The sequence below is a fragment of the Echeneis naucrates genome, chromosome 4 (genome assembly GCF_900963305.1).
Source record: "Echeneis naucrates chromosome 4, fEcheNa1.1, whole genome shotgun sequence".
Lineage (NCBI taxonomy): Eukaryota > Metazoa > Chordata > Actinopteri > Carangiformes > Echeneidae > Echeneis > Echeneis naucrates.
Window position 1 is genome coordinate 7,088,741 of NC_042514.1, and position 17,796 is coordinate 7,106,536.

Genomic DNA, 17,796 nt, shown 5'->3' on the forward strand with positions numbered 1-17,796 from the left:
TTAACAAGTAATCACTCATGCTTAAACTTGTTAAAGCTCATCATGTAAACACTGTTTCCAACATATTAGTAAACTGGCATTGGCATTTAGCTCAAAGCGACACTCTGCAAAAGTACAGATGCTTTCTGATTGTAGGGTCTCGCCACCTTTTTCAAAGGTGTCATAACTCTAAAGAAATAACTTCAACTCTAAATATTTGACCTCCATTGTATCATTTAAGAAGCAGCAACTCGCAGACAGATATTTCAGGAAAAACCCTCAAAATCTGTTTGGCTAGATAGAACCAGAGTTTAGTCAGAAACGGAGTTTTCTTGTAATTTGGATGAATCAGTCTTTAAATGCAGTTATCTTCCGCTCCAATCTCTGTTCTTCGCCATCATACACTGACTGAGTGAAGACATATTACAGCTCTTGTTTGTCCTCTCGCAGCCACTGTGGGCAGACTCATTTTATGACCCTTAAAATAAAGTAACCCTGCTGCTTCACCTCACAAATCTGATTAGATGGGACATGGGAGAGGTGAGATCATGTTTCACTGGAGGAGGCTGTCATCAACACAGGCATCACTGGGTTTTAAAAGGCAGGGAGGGAGAAGCTCTGCAGCTCGGATGAACTGGCCATTTGTGATTGGAAAAAAAAAAAAATCCTGCTGCAGGGCTTCTTTTATGACGGCATCTTTGTATGTGTTCGTGTGAGCGAGAGACTAAATCCAAACTGAGTCTTCTACATTTTCCATGATATGTTAAAAAAAAAAAAAAGCAATGTAGCTCTGATGTGTGTTGACAATCTTTGTTTTTTAAGTCATCCTCAAAAAATGATCCTGCAATAGCACGTAATCACCCCCTATTTGTGTGTGTGTGTGAGTGTGTGTGTGTGAGTGCGTGAGGCAGTCTGGTGTGGCAAAGCAGCAAGCCTGGACCTGACCCTGGGGCTCCATTAAAGAAAACGCACAACCACAAACACATACACACATGCCTGCACACCCCCCTCCACACACACACACACACACACACACACACACACAAGATCTCTGAAAGCACACCATCCAGTAACATTTCGTTTCATGTTATAAGTCATGTTTTGAGTAAACGTCACAGCAGTGCCGTCGTCCGTGAGCCTGTGTGACACATTAACACTGATACAACTCCTTGGTCACACTCTTACACGGCACGTCATCGTGCGGGAGAGTGCCGCCCAGGATTATGTCGTCATTAAGGCCAAAGAACCTTTAAAAAAAAAAAAACAAAACAAAACAGGGATTGTGTGTATAGGCTCGATCGTTTCTTTCTGGGCCTGAGTAGCTACAGTACAGCTTTGTGTTACATCCCAGAACTGGTGGTGGATTTTTCGGTGACACAATTCTTTGCTCAGTTGTGCTGGGCCCGAGGAAAAGCCTGAACACCCAGCAGCTTAACAGCACCAGAAGTAGAGGCCGGCGTACTTTCTGGATCGTCAAAGGCAGCAGTGAGGAATTAAGGCAGTTGTCCCCTCAAGATGATGCACGCAAAAGACGTGACTCTCATTGTGCCGTCGACCGTTCACACACGTTTCAGCCTGTTTATAGATCCTCATTTGTTTTTGTTTTTGTTTTGTTTGTTTGTTTGTTTGTTTTTTTGTCTTCATCTGATTATCTCATCAGCCGTTTCACCGGAGATGCGGCCCATGATGATATGATAAAAGAAGCGGCCATTGTGATTTTGGCACCGTCTATTTCGGCGGGATGACCACCAGTGGAGGCCCTCTTCTCGGCCTCCACATCAGAACCTGGGCGTCGTTGGCATTGGGCCTGCCCATGGCGTTAAGAGGGATGGGCTCCATGCGGGTCAGTACGCGAGGCTGGTCCTGATGCACCCGGCCCACCAGCCTGGCCCTGGAGCCCAGAGGCAGGGACGGATCCACAGCGATATCGACCCTCATCCTCCACTTGATGGTGTGGAGCAGGATCTTTTCCTTGGACGTGGTGTTGAGCGCCACCAGCCAGGTGGTGAAGCTCTGGTCCCTTTTGATATTAGTCAGCAGAGGTGTGTTGGATTCACTGACCGGCACGGCCCAGGTGACGCTCGGGTAAAAATTGTCATTCATGCTGACAATGAAGCGGGATGGCTTGGAGGTGGGACCCACTATGGTGACGGTCTCTGTTGTGTTTCCATACCACGGGTAGCTCACGCCATCAGAGTCGCTGATCGCCCTCACCAGGCCCTCCCGCAGCTGAGGCAGCTCCCAGCTTGACCTGGGGAGACGGGGAGACAGAAAGTCTGAGACTGGAAAGAAAACACTTCTGTGTGCCAATCATCCATGAAGAAACCAAACCCAACTCTGAATTCATTCTCCAAACAAATGTTGTGCGCCCACCAAAGTCCCCAATAGCTTATTCCTCTGCACCATAGACACGCACTGCTGGTCCAAACAACCATTAAAAGCACATTTATAAACCACACTGCGCTCTGTGACTACATTATGATGCGCAAAGGCACTTACGTCTATTTTGAGTCAATTCCTCTCAGTCCTGGTGACTTAAGGACTCACTAGAGCACCATATCAGGAGCTGGAAACACGTAGTCCACTAATCCTGTTTGAGTCATGTTTCCTGAAGAATACAGTGCCCAGATGTGTTTACATGTTTATATCTATGGTTGGAAAGAACTTGGGTTGAACGTCAGAAAGAGGCAAAAAAGTCAGAAAATAAAGAGGCAGATCAACACGTTTTTCACTTCGGCCTTTTTACAGGAAGATTCAAAGGAAAATGAAATGTCAGAAAAGAGTAACGAGACTACAGCAGCAGTCTGTAAATGGTATCTAGGGGTTCAGCATGTCAGCGGATTATCATCATCTCTTTGTTGTACCCAACAATTGTTGTCATCTGGTCCCCCCCCCCCCCCCACACCATTTGTCCTGCTTTCATGACAAATCTGATCAGACCCCATCATCAGCCCCTTCACCCACCCACTCCCTAAACTAAGCAGGATTAAACACCCCCTCATACAGGCCTTCCAGATAATGCGTGTTATGGGGGTGTGAGGGGAGGACGAGTCTCCGCGGGCAGCAAACTGTTGTTTAGCTCCTCTAATAGCAGCTTTTCTATTTAGGTGCCAAAGTCGCAGGAACAGAATCTGTCGGTGGGCGTCTGAATGAAGCCGAATGATCGGCACGGTTAACCTGCTGCGAGCACAAATGCTCCACTGTGCTGCAGGCATGGACACGGTGTCACGGGGGGGTGGGGGTGGGGGTGGGGGGGGTGTGTACGGGCATGCATGCATTCACACCCTCCTGCAGCAGCCTCTGTTAACTCATGCACCTGGATGGGCACCTCGCTGGGGAGGGGAGGGGAGGGGGGGTGACTGTGAACTCACATGCCGACGTCTCCGTAAGTGTTGTAAAATTCCATCTGGGTGCACGCCTGGATCCAGCCCACCACCCAGGTCTCGTTGCGCGGAATGGGGGGCATCACGATCCGCGCCGAGGCTTTGAAATAGGGCGTCTTGTACCGGAGCACTATGGGCGAGTTCTCCTCGATGACAGTCGGGCAGTGGTCGATGGTGGCCGACAGGTCGTACACCACGATGTTCTCCCGTTTGATGCGCGACTTGTTACAGGCTATGCTCTGGATGCAGCCCATGTCTGTGCAGCTGAAGGTGATGGTCAGGAGCAGCCAAGTGAGCCTGACGGGCCCGGGGAACAGCACGGCTGACTGGGACTCGACCAGGATCACCACTATGAGGCCGTGCATCAGATGGGGCTGTGTAAGGCAAAGGTGGGTGCTACCGCGCTGAAGGCCCGAACCGGAGTCGCGACAAGGCTTCAGTGGGATCACGGGAGGGGTGGCGGGTCTGATGGGTCCGGTGAGATCCGGGAGATCCAGTTTCAGTCATTCTGGGCCGTCAGGCTGTTGGATGCTCCGGCGGCTGACCCCGCGCTCTGACCCCTCCGGAGCCAGCAGAGGAACACCCTGCAGGGATTGTTAATTCTCCTAATCTCTCTCTTTCCGTGCGCCCCTCTCCTCAGGAAACGTGTGCGGTCCCGCTTGAGCCCCTGCCCCGTAACCTCTGATCCTCCTCCTCCTTCCCCGAGCTGTCATGTCACAAGAGGCGTCGGGGGACCGGCGGACACCGGGGCGCCGGCAGGGGGACCCGGTGGTCGGGCGGCGAGGCTTGTTGATGCGGCACTGCACATGGGATGCTGCTGCTGCCCAAAGCCCGAGCGGCGGCGTTACCGACCGTCATACCTGTCGACCCGACGGGAGCGAAGCCCGGTGAGATAAACAAAACCTGCCAGCCCGACCATCTGTGACGGTGAAAAGCAGCCTCAGGACGACGCTGCCCGGCTTCAGGCGATCAGAACGGCGGAGACGATGAGCTGCAAAGGCGGGACGTGCACCGACAGAACAGCGCGTGAGCTAAAACGAATGAAAAGCAGCGCTCGTGCGAACCGGGAGGGCCAGCTGCGCACCGGGCGGCATCCTCAGCAGCTGCAGCTGCGCGGCCGAGTGTCGCTGTTCAGTCTGCGTGGTGCTGAACAGGCTGAACGGACCAATGAGCGGCGGAGGGACAGAGCCTGCCGCCTCCATCCTCCATATTGGAATCACCTAACGCCACCAGCACAAAGATGAAGCCCTCAGTGGACACTGTGGCGGGACGGATGAGCAGCAACAGGTCGTCTTCGTCACGTGCCACTGATTGTTGGCGTTGCTTTTATTGTAAGCACCGACATCCCGCTTCGATGGCACACCTTCTGTTATTAAATATCGCATGTAATAGATCTAAGAACGGGGGAGAGTATTTGATTGGTTAGTGCAGCTCAGTTACCAGCAGAGACACTTTTCAAAATAAAAACGAAAACCGAATTCATGCTAAGAGGATTAGATAGATTTAAATACACTTCTAAAAATAAACAAATTCAAATGCGTGAATACTGTATCACCAATACAGAACCACCAGCAAGGGAAAGCTATCACACGGCAATGTAGCGCACAGTTACAAATTTATTTTGAAATTCGTCCCAATACGCTGCGCGCCTGCGTCATTTCCGGGCAGGCGGACTGCTGATTCACGTGCAGCAGCCAGGAAACGATTTGGAAATGATAAACATGTTGCTGAAATAGACTGCTGACACCCAACTGCAGTATTTCCCAACAAGTGAACATGGTAATTATGTATATTTTTGATCCGGCAGATAACTCGCAGCTCCCAGAAACGGAGAATTTGACCCTTCGCGGGTGCTAAACTAAAGTTTACTGGCTTTAAACTGAGCTAAGCTAAGCTAACGTCACGATGTCTTGGTTGCTGTTGTCTGTTCGTTTGTCTGTTGTAAGATTAATATAAAGGAAGAAGAAATAAAACAAACCGGTGTGTAAATAAATATATATATATTATCAGAAACTGTCATCTTTAGCACAAGATCGAAATGATCCGAAATATCAGGTAAAGTTCAGCCGCATTCATATCTGAGATGTAAAACGTCAAAAAACATATTTTAAATTAACTCACCCTCTTAATAACCCCCCCAAGAAAAATCAATAACGTAAAGAATCCATAGTAAATAATAATGTGCATGAAAACGTCTGTTAATCGATATCCAGAAAAATGTTTCATAATACTGCATTAACACTTTTCTCTCAGAGAGAAAATGTCCCTCCCCAGATGTTTTTTCTGTAACAAGTCTTCCTCTGTTTTTTTTTTTTTTTTTTAGGTCCCTACAGACTTTAAAGGACTAATCCAGAGGTTTTATCACCTTCAGTCTGAGCGAGTGGAGACATATCGGCTGTTTGAAGAGTAAGTTTGGGTCGCACATCCTTTCACCATCACATTTCTAGGACTTGTCTTGATTCAGAAGCCCATAAACTGAGGAATCTGAATTGTATCCTTCATAGGTTTTTGCTCCTGTCTTAAATATTGTTTTTCCTTATGACTGCCTTCCAGGGGACATGAGGCCTACTTGAGGACGGGGCCTCATTATGACTTCGACCACTACCGCCAGCTGGTCCATGAGATAACGCAGGCCTTCTGCGGCATTTCCAAGGAAGTGCTGGAGATCAAGGGCAAGCTGCACAATGAGTTTGACAGGCCAGACCTCTCTGAGCACATTGAAAAGCTGCAGAGCAAAGAAAAGCAGAAACTTGAACTGGTAGGAAACTTTCTTAATGGGGTTCATTTTTGTTTCTGGTTCAGATACCACCAGACAGTGCTGTTCAAAACAAGGAGAATATATAATGAAGACACTTACATAAGTACACTATTGCTCTGATTTAGCACAACACAGCGTATTTTAGGTTTGGTAGACCTGCATGTTAAATACTTGGGCACTGGTCATCTTACACACAAGAGGTAAAGATCTAGCGATGATACAGTCAGAAGTTGTATCCTGTATTGAACAAATAGTCAGCATATTAGCATCTATGTGCTAATATGCTAATATGTGCATTTTCTATTTTTTTTGTAAATTTAAGTCAAATTCCTTATACAATTTGTTTATTGTGCTATTAAATGTTAACTTAACTATGTACAGGAATATCTGAGGTCTCCTATTACCAATTAGTTTGAATTATGCTCCTTAATGGTGCTTAAAGTTTATTTTATTGATGGTTTGTAATGTAGTTTGTTGTGTTTGTGAAACGTTTGATACAGTTTCCCAGTTTCACCACATGGAGGCAGAATTATTAAACTAAGGGTATCATTGCTGTTCTCCATCCCAAAGCTCTCAGGTTGTTTTTATGGTGGCAGCTCTGTCATAGGGGTTTAAGTGTACATCATCATAAACATTTCCGATTAGCCATTCTTTATATTTGGTCGTTGTGCTGACTTCATAGTAAACACTGCAGTGTATTCAAGTTAGCGGCACTCATAATCGCAGAGAAAGTTTGTTGGAAAAAGTTAAGTATGTTAATGGTTCATATTTTTGATCATTCTGCATTTCATACAGGTGTTCAGTGTTGATTTGTGGCATTTTTGTATAAAGTTTTACATCCCATCGTAATATTAACACAATTTCTTTACTTCCAGTAATCTTATAAAGTGTCTATTATTCTGGAGTTCATCCTCTGATGATGAATGGACTGCATAAATCTTATCTTATGTGCCTCCTCAACAGACAGCCAAGCTGCAGCTGGCCAGGCAGCGGGCCCAGGATCACCCAGAGGATGAAGACTGTCAAGAAAAGATTCAGGAGATCAAGCAGGAGTAAGCAGCTCTTACCACCCCTGCGTTTACTGCGTTAACTCCCCTCTGACCCATTCAGTCACTTATTTTCAACCTGCTGTCATCTGGGAAACTGCTCAGGGCCTCACTTCCTTCCTGTGTCTAATTTAATGGCCTATCCTTTGTTATGACTTTTATTTAATCTAGTAGGGAAATAACCTGTCTTGAATGTGCACAGCTAAGTGAACACTGTGGTTTCCTATTAAATGTGTGCCTTTGTTCTTCCCTTGTCCAGAATCATCAAGAATAAAGAGGCTCTGAGTGAGATCATGCAGGACTTTAAGTACGACTCAGAGGAGTGTGATTGACAGGGTACTCCCCGGGGCCCTGCATCCGCCCCCTCACATCACCAGACAGCAACGCTGACGGGTCAACTCAGTCCTGCTGCGACTTCCATCTTGGACTCCTCAGCTGCACTCATCGATCCCCCCCGGCTCCACCCTGCGAGCTGCTGCAGTTTTATTTCTTCCAAGGGGCTTTTCACATTCTCTGTGTGTGTGTGTGTGTGTGTGTGTGTGAAAAAGTGAAATAATTCTTAAAAACCCATCAGTTTTTGTTTATTTGATACATTATATTTTTTAATTAAAAAAGAAAAACACAATTCTTGGTGTTTTTTGTTCTTTACTGCTTTTCTCTAAACATTTCATACACATAATTTTTTAGATTTAATGATCAAAAGTATATAACTTAGAATCCACTTTCTTTAAATATACTGTTATAAAAATAGATTGTATCACAATATCTGCTGAGCTACACAACGGTATGTACACCACAGATTTGGGGACTTGGTTTATTGGGGATTAATTACTTAATCATTAATTCTGCAATTTAGACATATCCAAATGAAACTACACTGACAGTTTACAAATTCATGTAAGCTCAGATGTGGAGACATTGATATACTTTTCTAGAGGACCTAAGCTCCCATAACTAAGTTTAACAGATTCAGATTTTTTTGGAGAGTTAAAAAAGTACAAAACTGCCAAACACTGCTTTACAACATTTTTTTTCCCATTTCTCATCCTGCAAACAGATTATATTTTCAGTTAATGCTTTACTACAACTTGCTAGTCTTACATTGCATTAAGTTAGAAGAACTAGTACCATAACGTCTTTGTATACTTATATATAGAATAAAAGTGCAGTTACTGCGGGCTTTTGTTAGTGTTTGTGCAAAGACAGATTTGGCGGGCGGATATGGCAGAAAAAGGCTGCATTGTCTCACATCGGTTATCTTCCACCCGGGCCTTTTAAACTCAAGGCTGATGACCGAACACTGCGGTATCCCTCAGCCAGGCCGTTGGACCTTTCACACAGCTGGGACACTTGGGTCCAGTTATCTGTCTGTGTTTCTTGAATTAAACACCACAGTGGTGCTGAGCAGGGTGCTATGAATTATCGTCCTGTAGAATCTGAAAAGACAAAAGAACATAGTTCATCCTGTGGTAAGTCCAATAGGAAAACCATGTAATTTATAATCACTGGGATAACTCTGTGTGCAGTCTTTGTGTGCATCATTTCTTTTATTATTCTCTTTGCCTTATTTTCAGCCTCCTGCTATTATTCTCAAGGTAATCAATGGGAGCCTGTCACGCCCTCAGAACAAAGACATTATTCAGGTGACAACATGTGCCCTATTAAACACACAAAAACTCAGACACTGCTGAGCATACTGAGTCAGGTAGAGTGAGGGTTTCTGTAAGTTCAAGAACTGAGCTGCAGAGGATGTGGCTGAAGAATCGGATCTCTTCACAAAGTCACATAAATGCACAGAGGACGCTGGGACTCTGCAGGCAATTTGGCCTCAGTTATTTTCAGGAAAGGAGCTCCTTATGCCAAGAAAAAACAAAACACAAACAGGAGACACTACAGTGGGCTGTTAATTGCATTTACATGTTTGTTTTCCCTTTGTTGTGGTCATCAGATGTCGAAATCATTAAAATATGCAATAAAAATCAGAGTGCATGACTGAGAGCATATCGACTTTTATGCTTCCACTTCTGGGCCAGTAAAGCCAAAACCGCAGATTTTACCTGATCATAAAGTAGGACTCAAACTTCACAGAGCTAGTCCTGTTTATGTTTGTGAAAAAGCTCACCACATGCCTTAACACAGGCTGGGTCAGAAATTCAGTTCAGGACACGAGTGCAGCAGTGGCTGATGTGTGTGTGTCTGTGTGTGGGAGCATCCCAGAAGAGATAGTAAAAAGAGAGATTCTGCTTACCTACCTGGTTGCGCGTTCTGTGAGATTTCTGCAGCCACACCCGCCACTGATCGTACAGTTTGATTGACATGCCGCTGCAGCCGTACGCATGCTTGCGTACCCAGCCAAAGAACTGCTTGAGTTCCCGACGCAGGGTGGAGTTCTGCTCACTGGGCTTGGGATCACACGAACCACTCTGCAGACGCTCTGGGAGAACAAAGGAGGGAGGCAGGAGGGAGGAGAGAAAGGAAAGAGAGGGAGTGAAGGAAGGAGGAAAAAGGAGTGAGAAAAAGGAGAGGAAAACAAGACCAGGGTTATAATCCGGACAGTGGTGATTATAGCCAATATACCAGGTGGCTGACTGACAAATAGGAAAATATCTGAATACATACAATCAATTATTTTAATTATCAATCGAAAACCCATACATTATACAAACACAACAAACAAACAACTCCATTATTTTTATAAATGCATATTATTGGACTGAAAGTAATCTATCACTTAATCTATGCAATTATTGTTTGACTTGTTTTAACATTTATTCTGTTTGATTTATGAACATTTGCCTGCTAAGCATATTCCAATCAGACCTTTCAGTATTTTGTGTTTAGTGCCAATTTAGTGCCAATTAATTATTTTAGTGTGGTAACACAACTGCACAGGTCGATCATTTGAGCACATTGTTTTGAGTACATAGTGTAGCTAATGTGAGAAAATCTGTGATATGAAAGTACAATATACAGAATTTATTAGTATATTATGGGTGTAGGGCACTGACTTGATGAACATACAAACAAATTAGTGCTTACCCCAAAGCAGAGTACAACACTTTTTAGAGGGAGAGAAATTTAGCTTTTCTAATATCAGAAATAAAATTGGTTGTCAAACACTAAAATATCTCTGCGGTACGTTATGAGGAAGTAAAGAACAAGTCTGCATGTCTCTGATCATTTGCTTCGACATGGACGCAGTGTTCCTGAGTGAACATTTACAATGAGTGATGTTGTTTAATTTCCCATAACAAATGTATACTGGACTACTGTTTCATATGGGCAGAGATGTTTCTCAGTTTAATGTCTTGAAGTCTGCCACGATCAATTCTTTATAGCAAACAACAGAGCCCAATAATAGCCCCCTCCCGCCTGGGAATAAATACCACATAACCTATGTAACTCATTATCTGCTTCTCTTGCTCCCAAACCTGCTTCCACTCAGGCTTTATAGGCCCTGTGTGTGCTTCCAACAGACAAACCAGCTTTTAACTTGATCAATCTTTGAAGCCAACGACAGAATCTATCAAATGTCCCTCCGGCACTTTGCAGTTCCTTCTAACCCTCTGCTGGGAGATCTCTATCAAGGTATCAGGCCTATTGATGTTTGCTTCCTCCTGGGTCACATGCGGTTTAGATCTGCTTGTTCAGGATGTGGACTCACGGATCAGGACATTGTTTTTCTGGCTTTAATTGGTGATGAAAGGTTGATTATTAGAATGGAAAGAATGTCATGAGTTGTGGGCATCACAGATTTTTGGGAAACATAAATCATTTTAGCCATGAAAAGGAAAAACTTGGATTGTGCTTCCATATATTTAATTGATTAAGTCTGGGCCGTACACAAAGCGCAACTATTGTTTTATATGTTAATATATTAACATATCTGTAATTAGTCACATTTTCCCTGTGACCAAAAAAGCCAAGACAAAGATGCTTCTAATGCTTTGGATTTATTTGTCTGGATTATTTGTTATGTGATGCACTAGAGTACGTACCACTGCTGGGAGTGGAGGCAGCGGTTGGGTGGCTCCAGTCACTCCAGATACCAGCCTTTCTGGAGCCGTAGATGCCCACTGGGTTGCACCTCACCTGGACAAAATAGACCGTCCCTGGCTGAAGGCCTGCCAGTCGACATGATGTCTGGTTACTGACGTCATCCACCACCTGGGGGACGTGCCAAAGAGAAAGACAAAAAAAAAAAAAAACTGGATCTGTACCAGAGGACTCGACAGTCAGAACCAACACAAACTGCGATAACTGCTGTTACAGATTAAAAGGATCTTTTATCGTCATCTTTTTATTTAATTGTGTTTTCACAGTTTTCCGTACAGTCTGGTTCAAAGACGCTTCACTCCTTTGAGGTTGCAGAGGTGAGGTGTCTCACTGGAGTGAGATTTTTTTTTTTTGAAGAAAAGAGGCTGAGAACGCAGCACCAGCATCTTTTATGCTCACTGTTTAATGGATCAAGAGTAATAACAGTCGGAGTGGCTACATCTGCAGGGCAGCGTGTGTTTTAGTATCTCGGCGTGTATACCTTCCACTCAGTGCTGTCCTCCAGTCTGTAGCGGATCTGGTATTTGGCCTGGAACAAGATGTCCTTGAGCTCGGGGGGGCTGGCCCAGCGGACTATCAGCTGGTCGTCGAGGTCGCCGACACGACTCACTTGCACATTGGCGGGAGGGTCTGTGGTTACTGGACAGACAAGGACAGGCATTGTGAAGTTTGATTAGAGAAGATGAACAGTATGTAGAGCAAGGCTCCAAGAGAACTGCTTCACCTCCAGAGAGAGAGAGAGAGAGAGACGAGACACAGAGCAAACAAGCTTCATATCATGTGGTGAAGATAGTCGGTGCTGAGCGAACAGCCAACAGAAAAACCAACAGCAAATCTGCCTTACGAAGGGGGATGTGTGAACCTTTATCATAAAATAAGTAATAATAAAAATACAATCACATTACTAATCAAATTCATGGCTGAGTTTGTTGAATGCGTGTCTTATCTCTTCTTTTGGCAAATTAATTTGAGGTAACTATTATGAAGTGGGGAGAATCTGAAAAGATAGCTCCAAAAAAAAAAAGTTAGATCTAATGGAGAATGAAAAAAAGGAACAGATGGGCTGATAAACAAAATTTCCACAGACTCACATCTGCCACCACGATATTACCATATGTGTATTTGAACACAAAACCCCTATTTCATTATTGAAATATTCATGTCTTTCCCATACATTACCTCATCACCCATCTAACAGATTTCTAGCTGTGAGAGAAAGAATTTTATACAAAAATGTGCACAAGATTTTTTGCTAAACTGAGGTGGAAAAAGATGCTTCATGACAGACACACTTATGATGATGTTCAAAGCCGCCTGCCAGAATCTTCATCTTATATTTAAAATTTTAGCATTAAATATTTCTGTCCAAAATATTTCCATAAGTCTTTCACATTCTCAAACGCCACGCAGAGAAGCGTTTCCTGAGCAAACGAGCAAATAGAAAATTGACTTGACAAAAGCAACAGTCAGTATTAGATAAAACATTTTAACTTCTGCAATAAAGTGTGCAAACAAATCAAGTGCTTTGACAAAGAGAAAGAGTAAAGATAAAAGGAAAGAGACAAAGGAAGGCACTTATTAAATGTCTTGTAAAAGAGTTTCCTGTTTCTAACCTTTTACTTCAGACATCCTCCACTGCTGCTGCTGCTCAATGCTGTTTGTCAGCTGACGTACTTTATTTGTTCTAATGCATTCAGCTTTGGAGAACACATTTTCTCAAGCTTATTGTTTCTGCTAGGGAGGAGGCGCAATGCATCATGCACATGGCATCGCGCCTCCTCCAACCCGCTCTCAGCCTCTAGGTTATCTGCTCCTCCATGTGCCGTGAGGATGAATGGAGAGAGAAGATGCTCAGTCACGGACAATAAACGCTGCGGTGAAAATGTACTATTCACTTGTGGCCATGAGACGCCGCCGTTGCAATAAAGCTGCAGAAATAGTCAAGAATGGCTGCAATTTCTCAAAATCTGTCACTGAGAAATCCGTGAAGCCTTCACCTCAACTTTTTTACAGTTTATCTTGGAGAGTTGGAGCCTGAATTGCTGTTTCAGCAGTGGGCTGGAGGGAGCAAACCATAAAAATAAATCCCTTCTCTCCTGGAGAAGTATGTTGGCCATATGCAGGAGATCTGCAGACCAACAAATATAAAAGACGACAAGAGAGGAGAGAAGAGGAGAGGGAAGGAAAGAGAAGATCTAGGGAAGGACGCGAAACGCCACACAAGGAAAGTACAGCACGGGAGAAGAAGGGAAAGAGTTGTGTTAAAACAAAGATGTGCATCAGCACCTTACTTACCCACATCCAGGATGTCCAGGGTGGTGATGTCGGAGGTGGCGGAGCCCAGCTGATTGGTTGCCTCCACCCAGATCTCGTACGGGGTGAAGAGGGCGAGGTTGCGGGGGATGTAGCAGGAGTGCCGCTGCTTCCCCGAACTGTAATTTTCACACTCCTTTTCTTTCCCGTACCACCTGGAGAGAAACACAACAAACACGTTGACCAAAATAAACTCTGCCGGGGGAGAAAACACGCTGACTATTTTTAACAGTTAGCGCACAAGCAGAACGACACACTGCAGTCTTTTAGTGTAGTATGTGCTACAGATGACAAACTGTGTTTCACATACTCTATTTACTGCTGGTCTACCTGAGTGCTGTTGGACGAGGTGATCACCTGTGAGCAGCAGCAGGTCTGAGGCGCTCACCTCAATTTGTACTTGAGGGCGTATTTGGTTCGGATGTGGGTTTCACCTGGACCCCCAGGCCTCCACCTGCAGCTCAAGTCCTTTGTGTTGCGCGACCAACATGTTAAATTGACTGGTTTTTCTGGAGGCACTGTCGGAAAAGCCACATTTTAAAAACAGAACAAGGCTTTTAAACAAACAAGCATCAACATATTACAATTAAATGTGATTAAAATCTAAAGAAAAGTCAATGAATTCAAATGTATTTCATTTGATTTTGAAATCAAAAGACAAATGAGGAGTAGTAAGGACAATTTTAAGATCAATTTGTAGTCCGTCATGTCAATGTATAAAAAAAAAAAATCTGATTAGTTTTACAACCAGCTTCAAAGATCGACAGACAACTAATCAAGAAAAAAGATTACTTTTATGCAGAACTAAAGATGAAAAGAAAGTTTATACCACTTTCCGTGAACTTTCGTTCCTTAAAAAAAATAAACAGTGGGAGAAAACATTCTGTCTAAATGAAGCTCAGATATTATGTCATTAACTAAGATCAAGAATCAGCTGACATAGCTGTTATTATAGCATTGGGAGAAATAACCAGTTGGTATTTGCAAACTCAAAGTTATTTTAGAATATTTTTCTATTGCTTTCTATTACATGCTTTAGGCAAAACTGGGGACATTTTCATAAATTTACTTTTAACTTGAAAAGTTGTTGGCTGGGGAAAGTTAGATTTGCTCTAAATTGGAATTAAATTAAATTAAATTAAAAAGGAGCAAAAAAGAGACAGTATGATTATTTATGACTCTACAACTCTTAAATTTGTAGACAATCTATTTACAACAATCTGTGAAAGTTGACTGAATTTTTTAGCATCCTGTGGCATTTTAATCCAGTTTGAATCACATGTATCCATTTAGTTTCATCAAGCTTAAAATCTGTGACTTTCACATTCCCAGAAATACGACTAGTTTTAAAATAAAATATTCTCCATACAGGTAATTTCGTGGCAAACATTAATCACCAAAGAGAGAAAGTACGTTCTAAAAATTTCAATCTGATTAGTAGTGCACTTTTTTGCTGGTTAGTATTTCAGAAAAATCTGTACCATAGATTTGACTTTATTCCACTGACTGTAATACATTTCGAAAAGCTCATTTAGTCTCTATCATATTATATTGGCATGCCTCCCTTCTTAAAAGCCCTTCGCCAGCCTTTTCACGATGAAAGCCTCCACTTACTGCCCACATAGAGACAAGAGCCGCCGAGGACGTGTCCATCTGCTCCGTGACACACCAGGTTGTCTCCAGACTGCTGCTGGGAGCCGTTCAGGTTGTGCAGGGAGACGCTCAGGATTTCGGAGGACACCACGCCATACGTGCTGCTGGGCAGGCGCATCCCGTTCAGAGTCCAGTACAGAGTGCTGGCGTGGAGGCCGAACTCAGGGTTCAGTGTGCATGTAGCTGTCAGGCTGGAGCCGATATACATGACGGGATCCTGGGGGGAGACTACCGCTATATCTGGACAGACACACACAGTATAAATATTTAACAATTACCGATCATTTTCACAATGAATTCAGGGTGAATATGTCCTCAGATAACATATGTGGCCTCTTTATGAAGCCCCAAAATGTCTTACCTTATTTTAGTTACAAGTTTACAAGTCACCTACTTATTTCAGCACTAATCTCATTAATTGTTGAATGAAAACTTTGTTTTGTTCTCATGATTTCATCCATTTTTTTGTTTGTTTTTGTGCCCTTAAACAACAGTTGTATTGTGTGTACATTCTTTCTCCTTTAAATTTAGAACTGACCGTGTACAGCTTGTCTCTCCTGTGAACCTGGCTACCAGCTGTGCATTAAAATATACAGAATTTCTGCAATATTGTTCACAAAAATATTGAATTAGCCTGAGCCGAAAAAAAAAAAAAAATTAATTAAGATGTTGCCAATGTTGATTTTCTTCCAAACAATATAATGCGATTAGATTAACATTTTAGATGTTTAACTCCGTGTCACTCAGTAATTAGACTCTCCTCGACTACATCATGCTTTTATTCCTGTGTGGCTACTTGAAACTTGAGGCGAGATTGGAAAACCAAGAAATCATTAGGCGTCAGGATTTCCTGCCAACTTTAAAACAAACTGTGTGAGGGGAGCAGCAGCACTGCACCACAACAGAGCAACAGCTCAGCACATATTTATGACCCTGTAATGAAGTGGATTTATGGAGCCTCAAAAAGGTCACCCTGGTGTGTCCATAAAATCCTTGAATGCTTTTCCATACCGCAACCTGCAGTATGGAGGAAAACCTGAGAAAACCTGCGCTGTGTGCTTGAATGTTACTCTGTGAGCTCTTCAAAAAGATGAGGGTTAATGTGTGGACTGCCTTTTTTTTTTTTTTAACCGTGCTGCAGGAGGCCACTGGACAAGCTTTCTAACATATGTGCCACTACTCTGTTCCCAGCCCGGCTGGATTAAATGTGCAGGAAAATGCACAGCAATGAAAAATGTATCTACGCATGAGAGGGCTCCACCTTTGGGCTTCGTTGAGCTGGAAGTGATGAATGTGAATGACAATGATACATATATATGTATTTGACATGCTTTTTTCCACACACACGCTTCGAGCAGATAATTCGCCCAACTTTGTGATAATAAATCTCTACGTGATAATGACTTTAAATATTATCTTTCGTGCTTTTCCTTCATATGACACTATTTTATTTATCACTTATCAGGTCATGTTCTCACTCTAATTCACCGTTAGGTTCAAGGTCATGACCTAGTGAGGATGCATAAAGGGTTGCGACTGCATCTGGATTTATTTGAGTGTAAAATGCTCTGATTTGGCCGCACGTTGATGGTTTTTCATCATTTTTGTTGATGCAAAGTTATTAGTCAGCTAGTGTCAGGAAAAAAAAAAAACCTCAACAGAGGTTTCCAAAGTGTGAGAGATTCACACAAAGTGAAATAAATTAAGCTGAAATGATCTTCATCTGCATCTCTGAAAGCATCTGCTGTGTGTAATACTAAAGTTTTACAGTAATACTTTTGCATCATCATGGTTACATTTCCCCACTCCTTCCAAATCACCTTAAATCTCGGAACTGTATCAATTAAAAAGAAATCACAGAGGATTAAGCATGAAAGCTAATGTAAAAAAAGAAGAAGAGAGAGAGAAAAAAAAAGAACTGGATTGAACATGTACTTGGCTCCAGAAAAAAATCTTGTCAGGGCGAGTAGATTTTTGCGGTCACTTAACAGGTAGCATGGCGTAGCAATATAATTATGATAATAGGGTGATAATGAGTGTTGGAGTGTTGAAATGTTCTTTGTGCAGATTTTAATTAAGTTCACCAACTGATCAGAGATAAACAGGGACTCGTTTTGTTAGTTTGGAGACTCCATATAGATCTAAGAAGCGACAGACAGGCAGGCAGGCAGAAACCTGTCTGTCTGTCTGTGGAAGTTTGGTACTTACGTGTCGAGGAGAACAACACACGAGGAACAAGCAGCAGCAGAAACAAGAAGTGAAGCATGATTGTGCCTGTTTGCTGTTTTTCCTGCTCGACTTTCCCAAAGTAGTGATCCGGACACTTTGAGGAGGAGGACCGGGAGGCTCCAGGGTCCAGCGGAGTCTCAGTGAAGACCACACTGTCTGCAGGAGGAGGGAGACACGAGGTTTACTTTCCTTTTCTTAGGAATAAATATATAAATAAAACAACCTCCAGACTCCTCCACTGCTGCTGCCGCAACTCAGGTTCACACTTTGGCTCCTCCCACTCCTCCTCCTCCTTCCACACACAAATCATTATGGTGCTGCTCAATGTGCCCCCTCCCAGACACACACTCACAACACACAAAACACACACAACACACTC

The 17,796-nt window shown here is 43.4% G+C and overlaps 3 protein-coding genes across 4 annotated transcripts; 1 reads left to right on the plus strand and 2 right to left on the minus strand.

The window, feature by feature from the left end:
- Positions 1-1,707: 1,707 nt before the first annotated feature.
- On the minus strand, positions 1,708-3,643 carry fam78bb (family with sequence similarity 78 member Bb). Its single transcript, XM_029500775.1, has 2 exons — positions 3,351-3,643; positions 1,708-2,230 (listed from the first exon to the last, which is right to left on the minus strand). The coding sequence occupies exons 1-2, from the start codon at positions 3,614-3,616 to the stop codon at positions 1,708-1,710; spliced, it is 789 nt and encodes a 262-aa protein (XP_029356635.1). The 5' UTR covers positions 3,617-3,643.
- Positions 3,644-5,030: 1,387 nt separating this feature from the next.
- On the plus strand, positions 5,031-7,740 carry rex1bd (required for excision 1-B domain containing). Its single transcript, XM_029499888.1, has 5 exons — positions 5,031-5,141; positions 5,686-5,768; positions 5,916-6,120; positions 7,084-7,172; positions 7,426-7,740. Exons 1-5 carry the CDS (start codon positions 5,139-5,141, stop codon positions 7,496-7,498), a joined length of 453 nt encoding a protein of 150 aa, XP_029355748.1. The 5' UTR covers positions 5,031-5,138; the 3' UTR covers positions 7,499-7,740.
- Positions 7,732-17,655, minus strand: crlf1b (cytokine receptor-like factor 1b). 2 transcript variants are annotated; one of them, XM_029499886.1, is made up of 8 exons: positions 17,397-17,655; positions 15,150-15,428; positions 13,924-14,053; positions 13,518-13,690; positions 11,704-11,861; positions 11,165-11,333; positions 9,419-9,600; positions 7,732-8,602 (listed from the first exon to the last, which is right to left on the minus strand). In XM_029499886.1, exons 1-8 carry the CDS (start codon positions 17,452-17,454, stop codon positions 8,579-8,581), a joined length of 1,173 nt encoding a protein of 390 aa, XP_029355746.1. In that variant the 5' UTR covers positions 17,455-17,655; the 3' UTR covers positions 7,732-8,578. The 2 variants fall into 2 exon arrangements, with proteins under 2 accessions (XP_029355746.1, XP_029355747.1); XM_029499887.1 differs by having other exon boundaries at positions 9,415-9,600.
- Between the last annotated feature and the right edge of the window lie 141 nt (positions 17,656-17,796).